The sequence below is a fragment of the Nyctibius grandis genome, chromosome 7, assembly GCF_013368605.1.
Source record: "Nyctibius grandis isolate bNycGra1 chromosome 7, bNycGra1.pri, whole genome shotgun sequence".
NCBI classification, from domain to species: domain Eukaryota; kingdom Metazoa; phylum Chordata; class Aves; order Nyctibiiformes; family Nyctibiidae; genus Nyctibius; species Nyctibius grandis.
The window spans coordinates 17141582-17167524 of record NC_090664.1 but is presented as its reverse complement, the minus strand read 5'-3'; the positions used below and the strand labels follow the sequence as shown (position 1 = coordinate 17167524).

General features: G+C 39.0%; 1 protein-coding gene across 1 annotated transcript in view; it reads left to right on the top strand.

The window, feature by feature from the left end:
• The window catches only part of KCNH8 (potassium voltage-gated channel subfamily H member 8), a 219754-nt gene extending 194503 nt beyond the window's left edge, over positions 1-25251 (top strand). Inside the window, exons 13-16 of the mRNA XM_068404849.1 lie at positions 827-1182; positions 10792-10898; positions 11948-12024; positions 24541-25251. Of these exons, the coding sequence (XP_068260950.1) occupies positions 827-1182; positions 10792-10898; positions 11948-12024; positions 24541-25251 (1251 nt within the window). The remainder of the gene's footprint in view (positions 1-826; positions 1183-10791; positions 10899-11947; positions 12025-24540) is intronic.
• Positions 25252-25943: the final 692 nt, after the last annotated feature.

The window sequence follows — 25943 nt, the reverse complement described above, 5'->3', positions numbered from 1 at the left end:
GTACTCTTAACCGAGATGTATGGAGTTTGTTAATTTGACAAACTTAAAGAAATCTTAACAAACAATACATTGCTCTCTTACACCGTGCTTTAATTAGTACATAAAGTACAGAATCCAGGTCTATGTTGCCTCTAAATTGCCTCGGTTCCAACATCAAGCATTCAAACTGCATTTTTTTTTTTTTAAAAAAAAACAAATGTAGCTCTGCTTTTCAATGACTCAATTCTGAAGTTAACACTGTCACACCACTAGTGCATTAACGGGACTTTGTATAAACTGAAAAATCTGCCTACTATACCAGCAGTGGTTTCAGTCACAACTACAAAGGATACAGAGGACATTTGGACTTGAGCTGAACTGGTCTAAATGCTATTTATACTTTATAAATGATTCCATATGAAAATGTGGAATTGTATGAATTACCAGCCTCAGTTCTTTCCCTTGGTCCACCGGGAGTCTGGGAGTGTAATTTTCAAAAGAAACAATGCCTCAGTAAAGCAAGATTAATCTACTCAAGGGTACATATGGCACATGACTTGCAAGAACTAGTCATGTAATCTTTCTTCATAACAAAACATATTGCAGTGAGTTCACTGGCTATGTCACTAGTGACCTTTTTTAATTTGTTTGTATTTCTTCTCACACATGCACGTATAGCCATAGTTGAGGAGGGAAGCTATGGAAGAGTTCCAAAAGAGCTATTTCTAATGAGAAATGAAAGCTCTGCTAGATTTGGGTTTGTTCCAGGATGAACACCAGAAGAAATTGTGCTTCTGCAACACCAGGCTCTGAATTTTACACTGCTATGTATTATTTGTTATTTCAGACAGAGCTCAAGGGAAACGGAAATATAAAGAAGAGACTCCCTTCAATTGTGGAAGATGAAGATGAGGATGAGGAGGGAGAAGAAGAGAGCAGCACCCTTTCACCAATCCATACAAGAAGCACAAACTGCTCTCAGCAGAAGAAGGCTGGAAGCAATAAAAGCCACCTAGGGAGAAACTTGAAGCAGTTGGCCTCAGGAACAGTGCCCTTTCATTCACCCATCCGTGCTTGCAGTTCAAACCCCTCAAGAACTAAACACGAAACAGAGCTCCATTACTACTCCAGAAGGAAGGAGAAAAACCTTAAGTTACACCTTTCAGCACTGACCACCAGTGGTTCACCTGACCTGAGCCCAAGGTAATAGAGAAGAAAATAACTGCTCATAACTATCATGGAACTCCTATTAAAAATATCATGATTGTAACACCATGAAATATTTTTTTAATAGTTAATACTTTTGTTCATCCCACAGAGAAGAAAAAGTCCTCTTATCGTAGGAACTATTACACACTATACAGAATGTTATGACTTTAGGACTTTTATTGCAGAATAAAGTATTTCTACCATTAAAAGGGAAAGTATTGAGCAATTACAAAAATGACTATTTGAATAGTCTGGCTTCACGGTATCATTTTGTCCATCTATAATAATATGCATTCCCACAATAGCACTGTGAAACATTCTGAGTCCATCAGAGAGACAGCAATTTAGAAAGCAAGCAGATGATAGCACAGCATAGCTGTGCAAATACAAAAATTACTGGAGTAGAGGACTATAAAGGAAAACTATTGCCTAGCAGTTTTAGAATTAGAGTTTTTTACACTAGAGAAAGGAAACCTGATAATGTAAGTTATGTAGAGAGTAAATATGGAGTGAGAAAAATCTGTTTTGCTGTGACTTTTGACATAAACAAGAGTCATATAATAGTTTATGGTGGTATTATTAGTGTATAATTTTAAATATGTTAATTTTTTATTGTATGTTACTTGTAAGGTGACTTATGTATCTTACGTCTAAATTGCTGCAACGTAATAATTAACTATTAACCAAGAGTTTTGGGATCAGTTCTTTACAGAAATCACAATCACTTTTTCACATACGAGGAGATGCAGCAGTTGATCTTCCAGTTCAAGTTTTGGTTCCTATAATTTGAAGTATTTTACATGTTCAAGAAATTCCTTTATTCACTAGAGGCAGAGTGGTAGTTTCAGCAATTTGCCATTGCAAACATGAAATAGGCACAGCTTGACCTCTATTTGTTTAGCTCTGTCAAGGCACCTGTCCTTAAGGATGCAATCATGAAAAGGACATGGAAGACTATATAAAATGTTTCCCCCTCATCGTATATTTGATCAGTACTGTTACGTTTCAAGTAGGAGCAGGATACAAATCGATTTTACTTTTGTCAATACAGGGGAAGATAATGTGTGGAAAAACAGCTTCTACACTAGCAAAATTGAAATGCATAGTGGATATTTTCTCATTTTTTTTCATAGATCTCATATGAATTTGGTTCAGGTCAGCTCTGAGTAAAGGTCATTATCATTTGCATAACAAGTGGTAATTCAGGGAAAAGCTACCTTTCATATTTTCTGCTGAAAAGTAATCTTTCTCATTATTGTTCTGTGCATATGCAGCCAGACATTGGCACCCAAGGCTGCAAGAGTAAATATGAAACAAGTATCATTAGATATGTTATTATTTCCTATTTCCATTCATAATTTTATAACTGCAGAATAATCCTGTTAATAGGCTGAAAAATTGGCCCAAGACATGTGTTTTCAGACTTTGTTTTCCAACCAAAGCACTTTCATATTATTTCCCAGAATATTATTAGAACATTTAAACTGACAAGTTAAACCATTTTTAAAAGAGCCTTAAATTTTTTTTCAGTAAGTATTAAAGAGAAAATAAAACCTTAATTAAGATCCTCATTTTTGTTTACTGTTGGACAGCAGTGTAAGGGAAAGGCAAGACTCTGGTTGAAATGTCCAGTCAGTGCACTTGTGAGGTATATAACCACAATTTGTCAAAAGAACATAGTTTGTCTGCTTAGGAAACTTGTTCTACTGGCGTGCTCCCTAGAGTAAGCCAACCAGAACTCTTCACTGGTGCTTCAGGTTCTTTCCTTGTACAACACAGTGAAGGCAATGAAGCACAGAGACTGGGTAAAATAACTAAATACTTCTTTGTGCAAGGAATAGAAGCCAGCATCATAACTTTTAGGATACAGTGTTGCCGCTTGTCTGCGGCAAGCTCCGTTCAGTTGCTGGCTGGCCTGAGGCTATCCGCACCCCAGGGCCATTGAGCACTGACACCAATGCGAGGATGCAACAAATGGCGTTTATTTAACTGTGCAACAGTCATATAGTCGTCTTGTCCCGTACGAACTCGCACGATACTTGCACATCCTGCTCCTTTCGCCACGCCTACCTTCCGTTACAGCCCGAGATTTTCCGGTCGCCGTACCCTAATCTACCTACATTTCCCCCTCCCCATGCTTCAAGTCATGCGAAGTAAAGTGTATCGCTGATTCTGGAGCCTTGCGTCAAAGCGTAAGCGTAGCTGGCGGATACAACATCCCGAGCCCAGGTTCTCCAGTAAGATTCCCCTGCAACTCCTGAGATGCAAAGCAAAAGCAAGCTAATCATGAGTGCATTGTTCAAAGCTTTTGTTTCACTCAGCAACGGTCACCGTTCCTCATCTTTCTTGGCGCCCCGCCGCTTTACCAGACTCTTTGTACTGTCATGACTCCTCACGTCTGAAGGTCGAGGCTGGTGCTGTTTCGGCTTCCCCCACAGGCAAAACATAAAGCTCGGACAGCGTACATGTTACTTCGGGTTAGGATTTTGTTTTAAATCAGGGCGCAAACAGCGTGTAGGGACCCACTGTATAACATCATCCCGTTTGATGGCGGCATACCCCCTCCCATGATGTAGCAGCTCCCAACCTGTTTCCCACTCCGTTGTCCCAGGGAACCGAACCTTGACTGGGGGGCCCACTTCTGGCACCCCTGGACCCCAGTGTCACTCAATTGGGGCACGCTCTTGGTCTCCCCAGGCAAAATGATTTAAAGAATAACGAGCGCGATGTAAAATGTGAGATTGGTAGTTGACAGGAATTACGTCTGAGAATCTTTCCCCCTCCCCAAGAATCTTAATTTTGTGTTTTAGCGTCTGATTAGCACGCTCTACAATGGCCTGCCTGGTAGAATTATACGGAATGCTGTGTTTGAGCATGATACCCCACCACTGACACCGCTGACGTGTGGTATGAGCAATAAAACAGGGGCCATTATCAGTTTTGATCTCAACAGGTAGGCCTAGCCAAGCGATTGCAAGATTCCAATGTAGCTGAATGGAGCGTGCTGTTTGTTTCCGATGCGGGGTGGCCACAATCATCATATTGTAAGTGTCCACATGCCTCTATATTAGTTCTGATTGGCTTATGCTAAAAAGCTATATCTTGCAGGTGCAGCATTCTTTCTTATTTTTCAACTTCCCCCATATCTTGTTGGTCTCATAGCCAAGGCCCTTGTTCTGTATTATGATTGGCTAGTTCATCACCACCCCATTACCACCCCCTGAACATGCCTGGACATAGCTCGTTCAGTAGCTCGTTCCCACCATTGTCATGTGGGAACCCCACAATTCCCCCTTTTTGTTTTTGCAGAAGCTGTTTCAATGTACTATGAGCACGTTCCACAATCGCCTGACCCGTAGGCGAATGAGGAATCCCAGTGACATGTGTAATACCCCATAGTTGACAAAATTGACGAAAAATCTATGAACAGTATGCTGGTTCATTATCAGTCTTAAGTTGTTGTGGAACCCCAAGACTTGCAAAGCAAGCAAGTAAATGATGTTTGACATGACGACTGGTTTCCCCAGTTTGTCCTGAGAATTTGCAATGTTTCTGTTGTCCATCCTCTTGCCAGGTAATAACTGCTGAATGTGATCGCTTCCCTGCATCAGTAAAAACAGTTAGTCCAGTCACAGGTATCTCTGATCTGATAGGTTGTTCTTCCCAATCCTGTTTGCAAATAAACTGTAGCTTTTTAACTTTTGGCAAATGTGTTAACAATTGTCCAGTAAAGTCCTGTAAGGCCATTTGAAAAAGAGTTGACTGATTTGTTAACCACTGTAGATATTCCTTTCTGATAGGTAAATAGATAGCATCTGAGTCTAGTCCGGTAATGTCTGTAATTCTTTTACGCACTTTGACAAGCAATTGTGCTATTGCTTCCACTCTGGTACAAATTGTTGTTTTAAGATGAAAAGGTGGAAAAACCCATTCTATGATTTGCTGTTTAATGTCCGGCACCTGCACAGTCATTGCAGTAGAATCTGTAAGGTCAGAAACCAAAGAGTCCACTCGAGCATTGCCTTCTGCAATAAACCCAGGCAAATTAGTATGATTTCTTACATGTAAAACATAAAACAATGCAGTTCGGATTTGAATTTCTTGCCACAGAGCTCGCAGCAATTCAAAAACACACTGATTACATATATGCTCTATAACAGATCTATCCAATTGCTTTATAAAGCCAGCTACATATGCTGAATCAGTAATCAAATTAAAGGGAATGGGAAAATTCTGAAATATTTTTAATACAGCTCGTAATTCTACCACCTGAGGTGAACCCTTTTGTTGTACTACCATAGATTCCCACTTGCCATCAGAATACCAGACAAGGCCCGCCTTGCCTGTGTTCCCAGATCCATCCGTAAAAATGGTAATTCTATCCACAGGAGTGTCTGCGCACCACACTCCTGTGGCAATTGGAAGTTCCGCACTCAATTTTATAACAGGATGGGAGGGCAAGTGGTAAACAACCTGTCCCGAGAAATTCTCCATGGCTGTTTGTAAAGCAAAGCTATTGGCCATACACCACTCAAAATATTGAGCTGCAATAGGAATGGTTAGTGATGCAGGATCTCTGGCCACAAGCTCCCGACATCGCATCCGTCCTTTGATGATAATCTGTGCCAATAGCTCTGTAACGAATCTGATCATTCTGAATTCCATTGACCAATTATTGCATACGGAATTTGCCTATCAAACAAAGTGATAATTTGTATTTCCTGATTCAAATCAATACGATGTACAAATTTGGAATGTAGACTGCTTTTTATTTCTGTAATCAGTTGCTGTACCTCTGAAGTAGTGTGTCGTGGTGCTGTTAAATTTGTGTCCCCTGCTAACAATTGGAATATAGGCTGTAATTGTGATGACGTAAGCCCCAAGTACGGCCGCAGCCATAACTTGAGCCTTATGTTCCACAGTACCCACTTTTGCACATGCCTTTATCATAGCATTCAACTCTTTTTTTCCAGGTAAAGCTTCAATGATCTTTTGACAATCAGCATTAGCATTATCCCTGTTTGCCACAGGTCCAAGGCTTGGCAGCCGCACAGGTTAACCCTGCGTGGAAACCAGTCCTGCGCTCCCTGCGGTTTGGGCTGCGAGTTAACTGCTTAGGCCTGGAACTGGTGGGGAAGATTCATTTGTGTCAGCATACGGTTCCCCCCCTGCGTTCTTTCTCCAGTTTCCATGCACTCTGCAGCTGGTTGTTACCAGCTGACCTTGAGCATTATACTGAGACCTGCACAGCTTCACAAAACGCCCTAGCTTCCCACAGCAATGACACATCAAAACAGAGTTATCTCTCCCACTCAGCTTCAACTTCTTAAGGCAGTTTTTCTTAAAGTGACCTTCCTGTTCGCATGTATAACAACGATGAACTACCTTAACTGCCGCCGCAAAAGTTTTTGCTAAATACTCCATCTGAAATGTGGTGGTTCCTACTTTCTCACAAGCATCCATTAGCTCAGTTAAGGTGGGGTTACGATTTGCCATCCCTGCAACAACTTTCCTGCAGTCCTCACCTGTGTTGTCCTTCGCTAACTGTAGTGGCAAAGCTTCTTTTACAATTTTCCAATCTAACAGTTGCCAAATATTTCTCCCCTCAGGACCCGCACCCACAATCACCGGATATGCTTGTGGAATTATAACTCCTTCTAATAACGCATCTCGAATGACCCCTTTCCATTTCACTCCTCCCTCACCTCCCCTCCCCTTCCCCTGTATACGCGGACGGACGCTGACCCTCTCCCTCACCTCCCACATTACCAGATGGACGCAAACCTCCCCCCCCGCCCTGATCTAAAGGTGGAGTAGGGAGTTGTAAAGGAGGTTGAGGTGGCCCTAATACTTGTCCTGAACACAGAGGGGGGTTTTGCGGGAGACATAGTCACGTGTCCCGAGGCGTTGGCTGAACAATGCTGCTGCAATTCCGTCTTTAATTCTTCCAGTCGTCTACCAAGCTCTGTCATGTCAAGTTCGTGTCCATTTTGTGATGGTAACAGTCCTTTAAGTCCTTGTGACTCTGGTACTGCTGACTCCGTAAATGGCGAATCCGGTAAAGGTGGATACAAAGCAGGTTTACCCTCCTTCTTGTCCTCCTGCTCAGCCTCATCTGTAGAGAGATCAATGAGAGGAGGGGGTTTCGGCCAAGTCTCCTGTTCAGCATCTGAATCAATTAGTCCAAATCGAGTTTGTGTTTTAGGGCGCACTACTGGTTCTAATGGATCTGTATCTATTTTACTCGCTCCCCGCTCCTCAGCTTTTTTCGGGGCCGTCCATACCCACGGTGATAAAGGAGCTGCCACCGGTACAGCCACTGGGGCCGTGGGAGGTGTTGGTCCCGCAAAGAGTGAGGGGGTAGTAGGCGCTTGCGGTCCTAAAGCCATAAAAGCTGTATGTGTGACTTCTCTCTCTGCTTTTATTCCTTTTAATGCTTCGCTAACCAGCCTCCATGTAGCAGACAATTTAAAGGCTTCCTTATCACCACCTGACACCGCATTCCAGAGAGAGTCACCAATCTTCTCCCATAAAGGCACTTCAAAGACATCATTAAAGGTTGTAAAATGTCCTTTATCTTTTGCCCAAAACAGTAACTGCTTTAACGCAGCTTCATCATATTTAATTCCTCTCTCAGAGAGTATATGTTGGAGGAGTTTCACCACTGCCACTTCTGTCTTGGTCAGGGTAGACCCCACGTAAACACGCCCGAGCCGCATCCCATGTCGCCCAGTCCTCCTGCGCAGCCCGTAGCAGCCACAAGATAACTCCCCATGTTTTTAATTCTTTGGCAGAACCCGCTGCCATAGCTCGCTCAGCGAGCTTCATCGAGCACCGTTCCCAGGTATTCGGCTGTAAACAATCAGCCAGTCCTGCCACCGCCCCCCCCTTTAACGAGACGGTCCACACACTGGGCTATGTCTTTCGATTTCACAGAAATCTTAAATTCCCCGCCCAGAAACGAAATCATTTTTATCAAGGTTTCCATGGTTCGCGAACCCACTCCGACCGCCTGCGGTCCGCCAGCACAGCAATCACGTCGGGGTCACCATTTGCTGCCGCTTGTCTGCGGCAAGCTCCGTTCAGTTGCTGGCTGGCCTGAGGCTATCCGCACCCCAGGGCCATTGAGCACTGACACCAATGCGAGGATGCAACAAATGGCGTTTATTTAACTGCACAACAACCTTATATAGTCGTCTTGTCCCGTACGAACTCGCACGATACTTGCACATCCTGCTCCTTTCGCCACGCCTACCTTCTGTTACAGCCCGAGATTTTCCGGTCACCGTACCCTAATCTACCTACAATACAGTCATAGTCTTCCCAATCACTTTTTGGGTACTGCCCATGAAGTAGAAGAGCATCAAAAGGAAGAAAGCGTAAGTGCAGTAGAGGCACTCCTGCGAGAATGCATTTATGCATTTGAATCTCCTCAGACGCACATGGACTAGTGCACTCTAGCCCTGAACGACTGGATAGAAGGGGTCACATGTTAATCTTTTCTGACTTTTTGGCTTCTAGGAGTGGAGGTGTCTGTCCTCAGGAGAAAATTCAGGGCTGTACAATAACTAATTCAAAAAAGGCGTGAGACTTACCAATTACTTTTGTCCCCTCATGTTTTCAACTCACTAGATTATGTCACTCCACAGCCAGTTCCTTGTATATGAATAAGCATCTTGCCCATGACATATTTCCCACACAGAAGCCTGTCTTTTGGCTCTTCAGAACTAGCTATTTTTGCTAATATGGTTTCTCTTTAGTCTGAATCTTTAAACACTTTACAGAATACAGCATCTATAAATTCCAAGTCACGTCTGAGTAGGTTTTCCCGTGTGCTTTAAAGGCAGTTAAAATGTTAGCATTTTATATAATTAGAAATCTCCACAAAAGGGATATTGGTGTTTAAAATTTGCTTTTTGAAGCAGTGAGGCCAGATGGCATTAAATAGGTTTTATAGCAAATTTAAAACAAAGTAATCATTTAGTTTTCAGCTAACAGTATAGGCCAGAGCAGCTCAAGCACCACATTTAAGTTTCATTTTCCCCCCAGACACTGGTTAACATTAGACTGAAGTCTAGTAACATTCAACTGGCATTATGAACACTCAGACATGACACAGAGCCCTAAACCCACATGAAGAGCCAAGAAGAACAAAAATATATGATATGTACACAGACCTCTAAGTTACCTGGGTCTTTCAAGCCAAATACAGCACAGATACCTCTGTGTTGTCTGTTCTTCCTTTCTTCAAACATTTCCAGTCAAGAGATTTGTTTGAAAATATCCTCATTAGTTGAAAAGTCTAATTTCCATCATCACAAAGTTATCACCATTGACTGAGAGGCCAAGAACTGTCTGCTTTAGCCCTTCCAGATTAGTATTTAACTCATTTACCTACTGTAAGACAAATTCTGAATCTTGTGCCTGGACAAAAGAAGAAAGTGATGCTTTACATCTGTCAGTTGGCAGTTTTCTGAGTCATTTTAATAAACTTTAATACAGCTCTCTTTATAGCACAATTGATTATAAATGAGAACAAAAAATATTCATACTTATATATATATTAATAATGTGTATTGATTCCTCTATCTCATACCAGTTTTCTATTCTTTGTATGCAACATTTGATTATTGTATAAAATAGAATCATAGAATTGTTTTGGTTGGAAAAGACCTTTAAGATCATCAAGTCCAAACGTTAACCTAGCACTGCCAAGTCCTTCACTAAACCATGTCCCTAATCACCACATCTACTTGTCTTTTAAATACCTCCAGGGATGGTGACTCAACCACTTCCCTTGGGCAGCCTGTTCCAATGTTTGACAACCCTTTCAGTGAAGAAATTTTTCCTAATATCCAATCTAAACCTCCCGTGGTGGCTTCTTTTTTTTTTTCTTTGGATTTCTTGACACTGCAAATGGGAGTTCAACTGCAATCCATGAGTAGAAATAACTAACAAAAATGCCTTTTCTAGTAGTTAGGTCTGGTACCAATACTAATATAACAACTGGGACATTGCAGCCTGGTCTACACATCTTCCTATATCCAATTTGCAAAGAAGATTGCTCTGCCTGAGCCAGTTATTTTTAACCAAATTTGAGAATAGCTATTTGCCTGGCAACAACACTTTTGACTGTGGTTTATGGAGGTGATTTCATAAATATATTATGTTCCGGCTTAGGCTCTGTCTAAGTAAGCCTAATATGAGAGCCTGACTGTTATGTCAGATTTAAACTTCACAAGAGCATAGTGAAGTATCTTTAGTTTGTGTGAAAGAATGGCAACAGATTACTTTAGATATGAAAAGCAAACTGTATTCAACACAGATTTTGTTAGGACCCAGAATATACTGCAGAAGTCATGAAAATTTTGAAACGTTAGTTAATTATGTGTGGCCTCACATTCCTTCCTCTAACAGTAAGTTTAATCTTTAGTGACTCACAAGAAGTTATACCAATGTAACGGCTTTTACATTTCTCTAAACTTAATGTTGTGCAAGATTTACCATTGCTTAAAAAATGCCCCCTGTAGCAGTAATTTTGACAACAAAATAATGAATGTGATGTTTATGAAACTGCTCCATCACTCCAATTTTTCTCAACAGAATTGTTGATGGGATTGAAGATGGAAATCATAATGAGGAAAGCCAAACCTTTGACTTCTGCCCTGATCAGCTCAGGCAGGAATCCAGGTTATCTCCTACAATTGGAGGTGAGTTTTGCCTGAGAAAATCACTCTTTAGAGAAAACAGTTTTCATAACTGCTTTTTGTTCCCCTTTGCTTTTTCGATTCTCAGAAGTGGCATAAATGAATTTAACATATATTTGTACTTTCAGTACCACAATTGGTACTGTAGAAAAATACAACAGGGTCCCAAAGGCCATTTGTTCTTTTCCTACTAACAGACAGTCATGACAAAACAGCTTGCAAAGAGAACTGTATTTTCATGCATTATATTTTACCAGCAGTACTGTAGGATCAGCCAGGAGCCTCATGCTCCCAGACCTTTGGGCATGGAAGGTACTAAACACAAGGACAAAATTCAACATAAAAACTTTCTAATACCAAGTAAAAAACCCAATTCATAAAGAGCCATATGCAAACTTGGCTCTCAGTTTTTGTTAAATATATTTACAGAAGTGGAGGAGCATGGAAGTACCTAGATTTTTAGAAGTAAGAAAGAGTGAAGACCTTGAACAGCAAGAGGTTTTAGGAAGCCTTAAATGACCTACACTCTGAAAAGTTTGATAAAGTAGCACCATAGAAGAACAGAGCATATTAACATGGGGGGGAAAAAGAAAGAGGCAGAGCGGGAAACCAGTAGACTAATGCTGAAGTGACACAATTAGTACAGCTCAGACTGTTTCCAACATCTCCTCTTTTATGAGTAAACAGTCCTCACATAGTCATATACCTTTTGCATGGAGGCTATTAAGACACATTTTGTTCCTCTTAAGGCCAAATAGAAAAATAATAATAGAAGCTTAATTGTATATATGATTTTTAAAAACAGTTGACATGTCACACAGTTGGCACCGCAGCTGTCATTTCAGTCAAGTTCAGACTGAAGAGAGCAGTACGAACTTTATTCGTTACACTTTTCTTACGTTATACACTGAACATAAACACAAGATTTTATTTTCATTTGATCCAAGTGCAAACTAGGTTTAAATTTAAAGCATTGGATAAGTGCAAGAACAGCATTGCTGTTTCCAAGTTATTATACTTCTGTCATTTACATGCATTTGAATTATTTTCAGAGGCCGAAATTGGTGCTGCTGTGCTTGTTATCAAAGCAGAAGAGACCAAACAGCAGATCAGCAGGCTTAATAATGAGGTAACAAGCTTTTGTGGGGGTTGGAGGATATTAACAATGATTCAAGGAATGCTGGAGAAAACTCAGAAAACTTGGGAATATGATAAATGTGTGACAAATAAGTTTGCAAAACTGGATGGGGTTCCTACATTTAGGGCAGTTTGGGGCTTTTAACTCTTTCTCAGATTAATTTTCTATATGAAAGCTACATAAAAGTTTGTGTCACATGCAAGAGCTAAAAGCAAAGTGAGGTTAGCATAGTTAGCATATCTAATTTTCCTAGGATTTATCCTCTTCTATATGTGCTTCTATTTCCTCTTATTCTTTCCCCAAGCTCCTTCTGCCAACTTTTCTTGTTTTGGGGAATGCTATGCTTTTGGAGAATTTCCTTGAAAGAAATGCAAATCCAATCATGTTCAAATTCACACCAAAAGTTTCAAATCACTTTATCTGTGCCTGTTTAGAATGAAAGAGAAGTTAATCCATTCCTGCTCAAGCAATATGACCTGAGGAATGCAGGGCCAATATTGTTCAGTGGTGCTTTCTATTCTTCCCTTCTAATAACTTCAAACCTGTAATCGACTATCAATCCAGCACTAAAGAGGCAATGTTCTCTGGCTAAACTGTTTCTTACATCCAGCCACTGCAGTACTTTGGCTAACAAGATGAAAGCATCAGACTTTAACTTCACAGTTATACTGCAAGACCAAAATCTGTTCCCAGCATACTCTGTCTTCCAGTATGAAGAGATTAGAGACAATTTCTTATGATTCCACATGAGGAAACATTTAAATAAGTCCAACCACAGAGTTTCACTTCTTTTTTCCTGATCTCTTTGATTACCAGAAACATCAAGTTTTTATTTTTCCCTCTATATTGTGTACACTTAATCTAGTTATTCTGTATTTCCATATATGAAGTATTGGGCTTGTAAACCTCTTTCATCCTGGGTCAGGTTAACTTGGTCAGATAACTTAAATGTCCTAAGCTAAGAGTACATGCATGGTTAGTTAGTCAGTATGAATGCATCACCTCATTTGTATGTCAAACTGTAGAGTTCAGACAAAAGTCTCACGCCCCATTGACTACAGTTTTTCATAAGGCTTGGTCAAAGAACTCAAAAATGTCTCCAAGATGTTCATTCACAACACTATTATGATAGAAAATTATATTTCCTATGTAATACTTTTGAAACAGACAAGTCATATTGATTTATCCCTTTTGACTTTTAAGAGGACAGGTATTTTTAAAACGTGATTCTGTGATTATGCAGTTATCCGCAAGAGGCGATTGGAAAATACATCACGATGGCAGATGTGCTAAGGCAGGCATCTTGCAGACTAACCAAACATTTCAACTGCAATAGTTCTGGGCTTGTCATTGCTTTTCTAGGGAAAAGCAATAAAAAGCAATAAATAAATCTTGGAGCAGGGCAATACATTAAACAAAAGAAGAAAGAAAAAACATGATGAAGGTCATTTCCCTCCATGCACAATCTCCATTTCCCCTGCTAGCACTACCTGAATAAAATGTTATGCATCTTGCTTGCTCACACTAACATAAAAAAGAAAATATGACCACATGCAGTAAAATGCTAAAGTTTCTACACAGGGAAACAGAATCCAAAATCCAGAGACAAACATTTCACTGTTCTGAATATGGTTCACTCTTTTATTTTAAAAACCCGGAGCGGGGATCACTCCATTTCTTCACATAGCAGGCTACCTGTGAGACTTCACTTGAAATCAGAGGTCCTTACTTCCCAAGACTTCTGCAGTCTCTCCTGGGATAGAGATGGATTTGAACCACTGATTCTTGATCAAACAAGTCAACCATTAGGTTGTCAGACAAAAAGAAGTCATCACCAGCAGGTCCTTCTCTTCTTTCCACAGAAGTGTGACAGAAGTGGGTTCATCTATAGTCTCTGTCTGTTGAGCAGGTATTAGGAGTTCTGTGCGTAAGAGGAAGAGAATTTCTGGAGATTTAAAGAGAGTCCCACCAACTTCTGGAGTCTTGCTGGCCCGGTGTGTGAGACAGAATTTGTTTTCACACTGCATAACTGACTGGGGCCTTCACCAACTCAGAGTGCTAGGTACTAAAACTGGAAGCCAAACAAGGGTTTGGTAGGTTTAGACATCTTTTGGCAACACCTCAATTGATTTATTTCTGTCCTGGTTAGTGATAAAACAACATTAATAATAATGCAACCAGAAGGTACAAATAACACAATAATGTTGAAAATTTTTGAAAATAGTTGTACTTAGTGTTTAATTACAGCAGAGGAAGATACCTTTTTCCGATTACAGAACCTCACAGAACTTACAGAACATTATAGAGATACATGAGGCTACATGAATGGTTACAGAAAACCCTATACTTTGGAAAACACACCAGACAGTCTAGGAACCCTACTGAAAAATTTTTATTCAACTTTGCAGTATCTCTAAGATTAATTTACTCCATACTGTATAGAGTACCTTACACGGAGTACATCTACACTAGTGTAGTCATGTTTAACATGAAGATTTTTTTTGGTGCCTTGCACTGCTTGGAAGGAGTATTCTCTACTTTCCAAGCTCATATTTTTTTTTTTTTGTCTAAGTCCCCTAGCAAAGAAAACAACATTCTGCATTCTGACCAAGTAAGAGTCTTAAACATAGAAACACTTATGTATGTGAGAATTCTCAATTCAATGTAACAATGCATGGGCATACAATATGGACAAATATTGGACTGGGACATAAAAAAAAAGCATGAGGAGCAATTCTAAACTGGTGTAGATTTACATTTCATAGGTATCATTCTGGGCTCAAATCCTAGAGACAGATGTGTATCCTCCAAGTCCTCCCATGGATCAAAATTTACATTGAAAAAACTCCATGGTTATAAGGCTGCTTAATTGCGTATTTTACATGTATTCAAACATGCCCCATCTGGAGTTTCTGAACTGACAGTATTGACTTGGTACTTACGCAAACGAGCCTATAAGTAGTCTTGCTGGAATACACTAGCTGTTCCTTGGGCTTTTTGTTGTTACATTAAGTATTGAACAACACTTTTAGACCCAGTGCATTCCATCACTCGATGATGATCATTAATGGAAGACTATGACTACATATTAAGATGCTGCAGCGGACTGCTAGCACTAGCTAAAATACCATCAGAGTAGAAAGGAAATTCTCTATTAAGACATGCAGCCTCCTCCTGAAAAAGAAAATATGAGAAAACAGGTCACAAGTAGCCAACAGCAGTAAACACAATAATGAATACATTTTCCAGTGGAGATCAGAAGTCAATCAACAAATGCAAAAATAACTGCTTTCATAAAAGGCAATTGTATTACAACAGTTCACTAGTTAGCTTAAAACCATTTCAGCTGTTCATTGGGGGAACAAAGACATGCATCTTTCCATTCAGACATTCAATACCATCTGTTGTTAGCAAAGCAAAAAAAAAAGAGTTACCCCAGAGATAAATCCACAAAACAAGCTCTATCCAGCTTAGATATCCAGTGGAGCTCTTGGCAGTATTTTAGGCATATGACATTCACTACATAACCCAAATGAAAGTTTATTTACCTAAGAATGGGCCTAACAGAAGACAGAGCCTTGATTTCACTTCTCAGATTTTGTTATGTATTAACTTTAGGACTAATGGATGCACAGACTTCGTTTAAGAAGACTTCCTTTAAGGAGGGTAGACTTCAAAGTCAGCACTGCCACCTTGTTAGGCAATGTGAGGTAAAATCACACCCCAAATTCCTATTGTATAGTTTCATGGTTTGGCTGCTCGGCCGATTACCCAGCTTCTTCATTCCCTCACCTAACCTCACTTCTCATTTTGAGCCTGAATGAGATCCAAGATGATAAAAGGGAATTTCCCTCCAGTTCAGTATTGCAAGGTGGAGTGGAATAGGACTACCTAATCTCCTACCCTATTTGCCCGTTCCACTTAGTCTAAATAATCACTGAATAAAAAAGGCATGACTTTCATTATAGTTCAGTATGTTCAGTATGTAGCAGGCAAGAGAGTTAAGGTGCAGGTTCTTTCTCTTGTAAAAACGCAATTATTTAAGAAATAGTTTCAAGATTAAGTGACTGAATACCCAAGAGCATGGCACATTTTCTGAGATGGAGAAAGCTTGATTCAAAGACCGGCTCCAAATTAGGCAGAGAGAGAATTTAGGAATAGGTATTCTGCCTTGCAAGTACGCATCCTTCCTTTGCAGACTTCTGTACACCCAGCCTCATCTTTCCAATGCATTTGTCTGCAAAGACTGATCAGATGAGTGTATCTAAACATTCAGTATTTTTTTCAGAGGCACCATTTACCTGGTGCAATCATACATAACAACTAAGGAGCCCAGAAGCAAAAATAGGAAACGACCAAGCAGATTTTCTGACATATACAGATAGCCTTAAGTCTAGCTTAAAGCACCTGCCTACCACTGTCCCATTGCCTGTATCCTACTAGGCTTTTAGCTATCATTTGAACACAACTGTATGAAAACAGCATGGAAATACTTCTACTTTGATTCAACATGCAAAACCCAAATCTGAATTATTTAAAACATAGACCAGTTAAAAATAAGAAAATACCCAAATTTTAGTCATAATATTTCTCTTGTGATTTGCAGAGTGCACATGTACATGTTTTCCATTCAAATACACAGGTACATGATTTCATGCTCAGATATACAGTACATCTTGTGTAGTGCATGCAAACTCAGATTTCTTTTTCATGTCCCCTGTTTTTCCCATATACAACCCAGCTCCAGTGCAGCCTCCTTCAGCTTCAGAATTTGGGGGCTGATTTCATACTTTACCACATCAGTAGACCCCACAATTATGGTACTAAAACAGTGCAATGAACAGAGTACTAACATTTCTCCAATAGAACTGAAACACAAACAAACATGAGGAAATATGAATATGGTCAGGTTTTGTACTAGAAAATTGCCTTCTATTTAGCTGCATGTTGGAGCACTTAGAGGAAATTCAGCTATTTTTAATTTTAGGTTTTTTAGATGCAAGTGCTTAAAATATTCTAAGCGTTTGGCACTTGTTCAGAACAGAGAAAATGCATTCACAGGGATATTTCACTTTCATCTAACAAAAGGAACTATCCTAAATAAATATGTTTATTTTCCAAATCACCTAAAGAAATTTTATAAATAGATTATTTTGAAACATATTGCACATCCAGCTGCCAAAAATCAATCTCATTCTCCTCTCAGGCCAGGAAAAAAAACATTCTTTTTTTTAAGCAAAGCATATTCCGTAATACTAAAAATGTATGCACACAATGGAAACAGCCATTTTATAATCAGTGCCAATGAAGAAAATTTGGTAAAGTTAATCAGGCCTTCAGTTTTACACAGGGGATGCGCTGCTGAAGCTAAATTTGCAGCTTGAGAACTCATATAAAGAACTCCCCTGACTTAGAATAATTGAAAACATGTTATTTGTAACAAGTTCATAACTATATTATCACATCAGAGAAATTATTTTGCAGCAAGGTTATCCCAATAATTCGCTTTGGAAAACATCCTTCAATCAAGAAAAATGTGGCAAAAAGTGAACTAATGACATTTGTTGATGAAACTTGTTACAACTAATCTATCCATTTTGGATTTTAGGTATGTAAATTTAGCACAAAAGTCAAGACACAAAACCTAGTATTATTTGTGTTAAGAAATAAAAGCTTTCTAAACCATAAACACCAAGTGAACACATTTTTTGTCTACTGACATTTGTAAAAATGTTTTTTCCTTTTAGCTTTGACATTTGTATTTCCAAAGAACACCTACCTTGTTGTTTTGTTTCTCTCTCTGCTCTTGTATTTTGATGATTGTAGAGTAGTCACAGAATCACAGAATCACAGAATCAACCAGGTTGGAAGAGACCTCTGGGATCATCAAGTCCAACCATTGCCCTGACACCACCCTGTCAACTAGACCATGGCACTAAGTGCCATGTCCAGTCTTTTCTTAAACACATCCAGAGATGGTGACTCCACCACCTCCCTGGGCAGCCCATTCCAATGTCTAATGACCCTTTCTGAGAAGAAATTCTTCCTAATGTCCAACCTGAACCTCCCCTAGCGAAGCTTGAGGCTGTGTCCTCTTGTCCTATCGCTAGTTGCCCGGGAGAAGAGGCCAACTCCCACTTCACTACAACCTCCCTTCAGGTAGTTGTAGACTGCAATAAGGTCACCTCTGAGCCTCCTCTTCTCCAGGCTAAACAAGCCCAGCTCCCTCAGCCTTTCCTCATAGATCAGACCCTCCAGACCCTTCACCAGCTTAGTTGCCCTTCTCTGGACTTGCTCCATAGTCTTTCCAGCTATTTTTTTCTTTCTTTTAGTGTTAGCTGAATAGCTACTGGCAGATGAATGTAACAAAAATGGCTGATGCTCTAAAGCTTAGCTTAGGCTAATTTCTTTTATAAGTGCGACATACAGCACATACATGGCATAGGTCCTATATGCTGTGGTGTCTCTCTTGCACTTTCCCTTGGTGGATAGGCACCTGAGACAAAGAAATGAATCAAGAGAGGAAGCCATCCAGTATAAAAATCAACTGGGCACCAAAAGTTGACTTCAGATTTGAATAAAAAAAATATTACTACCATGACATATGATGATGATTATCCAGTTAACTCTTTAACAGGCATTTCAAAACCTTCCTGTACTGAAAAAATCTGGTTTCCCAACATCTAAATGTAAATTTCTGCTGGTAGGTAAGTTCATTGCTTTTTCTCTTATGTCTAGAAGATATAAGAAAAAGCTGATTGCCGTTCTCCTTCTAAAACCAATTTACACTGGAAACATACTGTTCCAGCAGATCTCAACAAACCAAATTCCTTCTGTCTTTTTTTGCCTGTCACATTTTCTAAAACTCTTCATTGGTAACATTTTCTTTTGGATTGTCTTTGGTTAGATCTTTTAAGTCATTGATAAAAGTATGCAATCTCAAGCTGCACCAGCCTAAGTTAATTCCTAGTGAAGAGAACTCCCCTTCCTGTGTCCAATTAAAAAAAAAAGCTGTTGATATATCCTGGGAGCATGATTAATGCCTGCAAAGTGTGATTCAGCAAAACTCCACAGACATTTTTCTATAATACTCTGCTTAGGCAGAATGTTATACTTACATTCATGACTGACGTTTTCTTTTCAGATGTAATGTTTAACATTTATCTTTGTTGAATTTCACATTACTGATATTTAAAAGTGAACATGAATTCCATTTAGCCATTAAAAATAAACATTAAATAAAAACAGATCAGGAGAGGCTGCTAAAAAAAATGGCTTGAAATGTCCATGGAAGACAGCAAATCATTGATCATAAAACATTCCACTCATATGAATTCAACTCATGGTGATTACTTCTCGGTCGTATTTTCTTAGTTGGTTTAGAAGAATGTCATGTGGACAGTAACATCTGAGAAGTCTTCTGACAAGATATATATTACATCTACAGTTTCTTCTTATCTATTAAATCAGGTTTTCAGTTAAAGAGGAGAATTACATAGTTTTGCCATGGTTTATTCTTGAGAAATGTATGTTGCCTGTTCTCTTTTAACTATTCCTTTAGGTGTTTATAGAAATTGTTTGCTTAATATTTTTGTCTGACATCATATATACAACCTCAGGCTTGATTTCAACAGTACACATTAACAGCTTCTTCCAGCCATGTGGGATTTCCATGATCCTCCGTTTGTTCTCAGTCAGTAGCTAGCCAGTCAGGGTTTGTCCCTGATACTTTCTGAAGTCCTTGAAGCAGTAATTTCCAAACCTGTTTTTCTTATTGTCACCATCATGCTGACACTGTCCTGATTCTATGCCAACCTGAAGGCAGCATCCACATCCAACAACAAATTATCATTAGAACTGCAGTTTGGGAACCCTTTTTCTGGACTGAATTTCATGGGATCCCTGCTGACTTGAATACACTTAAATTATCTAGTCTTTTATACTTTTCTGTTCTGTCCTTACTTGTTTAATAGCAACAGCAATAATCCTAGTGTCCTAATTTACCCAGACAGACTGGTTGCCCTGGAACTACCTGAGAGCTGGCTAGCAAGTCAGCAGAGAAACCAGCAAATTTTCTTCTACTTCTACATGATAAAGCCAGTTTCACAACCTTCCAGATATCTGGATTTATTTTGCTGAAACTAAACCATCATATCATTGCACAAATCCTATATATTTAATCTGAACTCAGATTAGCTGGACTGGCTTTTTTTTTTTCCTTCTTAACTAGCTTTACTGCTAAAGTGCTATTAAATCAGAAATTCTTGTCACAGAAATGTCATCTTACAAATGGCCACAGAGATGCTGATATATGATCAGTGAAAAGTCTGTCTCAGCTCAGTTCGCATTTCATTCATTCAACAATGCACTTACTGGGAAATGGAGTATCAGCAGCTAGTTCATCTGAGCCTTGAAAGACAACTCATTCTGGCTGAAAGTCTCCTTGACTTTATGAAGCACAGAATACAAGAAGCAATGAAACATCAAACAAGGGAATAGAGAAGCTGCCGTGTGCTGTGCAAGCCAGGCAGCTTCCCTGTGCTGCCAAAATGCAACTTCCGTTTCTTGAGAAGGAAATTTTCTTCTTTACTTCTTTGGGTGTTCAGAAAGAGTCATGGTAGGAAGATGTCTGGGTGAAGTTTGAATTGCTTAATGGAATAAACCACAGAAAGAAAAAAATACCAATGTATTAGGCTTCTACTCAGGAAAAAAAGGCTTGTTCCAGATTTATCCAGGAATAGCAATGAGAGATAGGCACTCTAGTAGAAAATTTAACATTAAAAAAATATTAAATGCTGGAATATATAATGGAAAACAAAGAAACCTGTTTAGCCAATACCATTGAAACAGAGCAATAATCACCATCATCATCTTCCATTATGTAGAGCTTTTCATCACTTCTACGGAAAGGTTTAAATACAATCACCTTCGTTCCTACTTAACTACATGGAACAAATTATTCAAACTGCACAACAGTTTAATACTGGCAGTAGAGAAAAATACTCTTTCTACTGAAACTGTCAAAGTAATTTGAAAAATGCAAAATACAACTACTAAAACTTATGTTGGTCAGGGCATCAAAAAGCGTTATTATTAAAGTCCATATGTTAAAAAATAGACACATGTCTTTTTAACCTCTGTTTTGAAGGATATTCTTTCTTTATAACACAGTCTGCTAAAAAGGTACCAACACATTGATTTTGACCAGCCTGAGAAGCACCTCTTACTAATTCAAGCTAAATCTGTATAAATCCCTGTCTCTATATCAGGAAACATTGCAGTACCTTTTACAAGTCCTAGAAACTGTTAAGGCAGCATTTCAAGTATTTTTGGGATCTCACAGATAATTTTAAAGCTGCCTGCCTAGTACAGCGGGAACCATTTGTACAACTAGCTGTATTGCCTAGCAATAATCACTGAACTCCTGAAAATAGAATAGCCTTACCAGCGTGCAAGGAATTAGTCCTTTCGCTCAAGAGGAAACTGTACTGCTTTCAATCTCTGTTTCATAGACTTAACATTTCTTTTGCTTTTAATCTCTGTTCTTTAGCACAATGGAGCACTGTGATATTTTTAGCATTATTGATAAAATTGTTCCCTGTTACACGTGCTTACTTGCATCTGCTCAGGAATCTTTTCAGGGTGTAAAAAGGATAGCATAAACAGTATAGTATTGATAGTAACAGTAATAGTATACTATGTAAGTATAATAATATATAGATGGTAATTAATAGCAGTACAGATATTGGAGGCTTAAACCAGTAAGATTAACTGTTTGTAAAATACAGAAAAGGTTTTAAATGACCAATAAAATTACATGTTTGCTTCGCCTGTGTGTCAAGCAATATAGGTCTCAATAGATCTCACTAAATGGTGGTCAATTTCTAATGAAGTTCGGCATAAAAGCTTTGGATCTTAAACTGTCATACTACTGGAAACTATTAAAGCATACTTCAAAGGCTGGTTCATCAGGTCAGTTCCTGTGACTGTGCAAGAGTAAGCTTATGAGAAGACAGCACTCCAAGAGCTAGCTGATATATCAAAAATAGTATCTGGGCACTAGAGCAAGTTGTAATTAACAGAAATTCAGGACTGCCACAAGTACTGATGCTGGGATTGATTTTTGCTGTATTGTGTCAATGAATTGGCAAAAGAAACATGTTAAAGAATAATTAAACTTTAAAAAACCCTTTAAGTAATCAGAAATGGAAGAGAAAACATGGACCAAACCAAACAAGATATTTTAAAGTTGCAGATATTTTCACATAGCATTCACTGTCTGGGTAGGGTGCATACTTATAAGGTAGTATCAATCTTCCTATCTGCATGACTGCAGAAAGCCCTGTAAAATGGACGCAAGTTGGGAAATTAGGCACAGAAAACAAAGTTGCTTTATCTGCTAGGAGCAGGGGCCAGTGACAATCCTAAAAAGAACTGATGAGCACTGAATCTAGGTAGCCATGGGTTTGGTTGTCCCTCTTCCCCCTTTCTTCCCAAAGAAGCTTTTGGAGGATTTGCAATGCCATCTCCCAGTTCCCAATGGAACACAGAAGCTCTTGCATGGTTGATTTGTCCAGAAATCTCACAGTGGGTTTCCTTACAGTCTGACAGTACTGAGAACCTTCTCTGACTGCTCCAACCCCACAGGAAGCCTGTTCACAAATCACTTTCCTAAGATATTTTAATCCCTCACATTAACAGAAGTTCAAACGAGCTACCAGGCATTCAAAGTTTAATCTCATCTGGCAGAAGATCATCTCATAGTTATTACCTATCTAGCATGACTTAATCAGGTAACAAAGCAGAAAGAAAGACAGGAGAGAAAGACAGAGAGAGATCCTGTAATGTGCCACTCAAGAACCTTCTCCCTTTAAGCATTTTCCTTCCAGGGGTAGTATGATCGTTACAAAACTATTAAACAATATGATAGGTTTGAACGCTTAGTTCAGAGGAAAACAAATAGATGTATAGGAGCTGTATTGGAGCTTCCTACTTTTCTTCTAACTCAGAATATCTTTATAATTATTGTGCCTGTAGTAACACAATCAAACTCAGCCTGAAATGTCTTTTCAGCAGATTTCTTTGGAACTATCCTGTCAGAAGAAAAGAAAATTTTATTTCTATTTCTGATTACATGAAAATTAATTTGTGTAGGGCACCTAATCGCTGGTGTCTTTACTTCAGGGCAAAGAAAGGCCCCCTGAATTAGCCTTTTTTCTTTTTGACAGGTGGTTTATCCTTCTGAAGATAAATGTGCAGTCATGTCTTTTTTTCAACAGCATACTTTCACTAGCATCAGTATAAGAAACTCTATTTTAACAGTAATGACAGTGGTTTGACCTAAAACAGATTGATTAGCTACTATGGAAACAAAGTTCATTTCTACCTCTTGATAGGTTCATTTCTCTTTATTAAAAATAACTGACAGATTTTTAACTTCCTACAAACTTTTCCTTAAGAAGGAAAAAGGAAAGACAAACACATTTGAAATGGTGAGTGGGTCACTTTTGTGTTTGAGTTAGGCTTTTCATTTCCCAAAATGTCCTTATAATGTCTTAACAAATGTCCTATTTAATGTTCATATATCAATTTACTTTAAAACAGAAATTCGGAACTTGTCAATCTGATCCCCTCCCACACCAGCAGTTTGGGGGAGATTAAAGACTCCATGTAATTAATTGGATGCCATCAGTGGTTTCAGCATTAAAAAAAAAAAAGTCTAACAGAAAATATGATTCTCACTTTTGCACACACACCAGAGTAATCTATGCTATGGATTACTATCTCTCTCAGTGTAATATGCAATACATTTCAAGCATAAACATAACTACATGGAAGCAAACTGTTTCACAGGCTTTTATATTGTTTAAATGTTCGGAGGTAGCAAGTGATTTTTAGAGTTTCCAGTTTCTTTTCTTTTTTTTTTTTTTTTTTGTGTTTTAGTAGTGGTCCACCAGATTTTCATATAACTACTGTTTGCATCTGACAACTTTGGGTATGGGTTTCTTTTGTTTTACTGTGAAGACAGCAGTATATTTCACATATATTTCTGAACAAGATTTCACAAGACCTCATTTTTATATCATTCATCAGTATAAAATTGGTTAATAAAAAAAGGTTTATGCATGAAAATATTTAATGATTGATCAAGAAGCTATTGATGTCATATTGTCACTGGATATCATCTTAGTTCTGACTCTACGGCCATTCTTTACATACAGAGTATAATTTAAAATCATATGAATTACACCTATAATGTTTCCATCATAAGATTTTATTGAGTTGCTTTAATTATTTCAATATGTCACAGGAAGTGTAATATGTAGCTGTGGTAAGGTAGATGGATGGACTATTTCCCACACATATACTAGTAGAGTATATTTCTTTAAAGTAAAGACACTCTGCCACAGATCAAAGCTGATATTGTTAAAAGGAAAAAAAGGTATGTACATGTGTGTTTCAGGCATGACTGCATAAATACTGTGATATTTTGCCCTGCCATAACAGGTGACAACTTTAACTCAAGAAGTCTCACAATTAAGTAAGGATATAAAGAATGTGATGCACCTTCTGGAGAACCTGCTCACACCCCAGAGGCCTCCAGGGTTCTGTGCCGTGCATGGCATATCTCAAAGTCCTACCCTGGAAAGTCTGCAGTCTCGAATGGCTTGGACTACGCATCAACCTTGCAAGAACATGCAAGCTGGGAACTTTGCTTGCACCAAAGCACAAATTTGCCGTGGCAACACATTATGTGACATTTGGAATACAGATCTGTCCTCTGTAGGCAGCAGTCCCCAAAGAACTGAACCCAACCTGCAAAATTCTACAGATGGTGAATTTTGTTATACACTGGGCCTTCACAATTCCCCCTCCCAGTATCAGGTAATTCAGAAAGACAATTTGCAATTTTTAAGATGCACCTCTCCCCGTTCAGACACTACCTTGACTCCTCTTCAGTCTATTTCAGCAACTCTTTCTTCTTCAGTATGCTCTTCATCAGAGACATCATTACACCTCGTGCTCCCCAGCAGATCTGAGGAAGGTAGCTTTAGCCAAGGAGCAATCAGCTCACTAAGCCTTGAGAACCTGCCGGGATCGTGGGACCTGAAAGGAACAGCAGGAGCAGTTTCTGCACAGACCCCAGATTTCCCAATAGACATTGTGACAAGCACAAGGGATGTTAAAGATAAAGATTACCAAGCCATAGACGTATAATGAGAAACAGTGAAGTTGTACTCAAAGCATGTTCCGCAGCTGCGAGTTTTAAATTCAGAGAGTACTGCATGACTGCTTTATTTGACCTTTTCTCTGGAGATCATGGAGACTTACAAACATGAAAATTCAGATTTACAAAAAGTCAGAAAAGGTATTGCTGGTTCATACTGTAGGGAAAAAAAACCTTCTAGATTCTAGAAGCATGTTGAAAAGCATTTTGTACACAGTTATAACTTACTGGTCTGTTTGGCAGACTTATGTGATAGTCCAAAGACCCTGAGGGTCAGAGCAGCTGGAAGTCCAGGACAAAAGAACTGTCATGGGTGGCTTTTGTTCATTGAAGCAAAGGTTTTCCCTGAGTGTCTGGCTGTTGTTCCCAAACAATATCTATGGTACTGTTTGCTTCAGGTGATCGTGGGTCCTGCTGGTCTGTTTGTCAGTTCTGTGAAGGCAAAGGGACAATTATCGCTGCATGTCATCTAGACAATCAACCAAACAGAGCTGGTAGAGAGTGGTTAGTTGTTGCACGTTATTTGTCATGTAAATGAAACCTCTTAATTTATCTAAAAATACTATTTTTATATACTTGGTATGAAACATGTACTTAAAAATTATTTAAAATATTTATAAGGAGAGTAAGAGTTTGTTTTCATTTTGGTAAAAGCTTGCAATTTTAACAAGAAATGCACTAC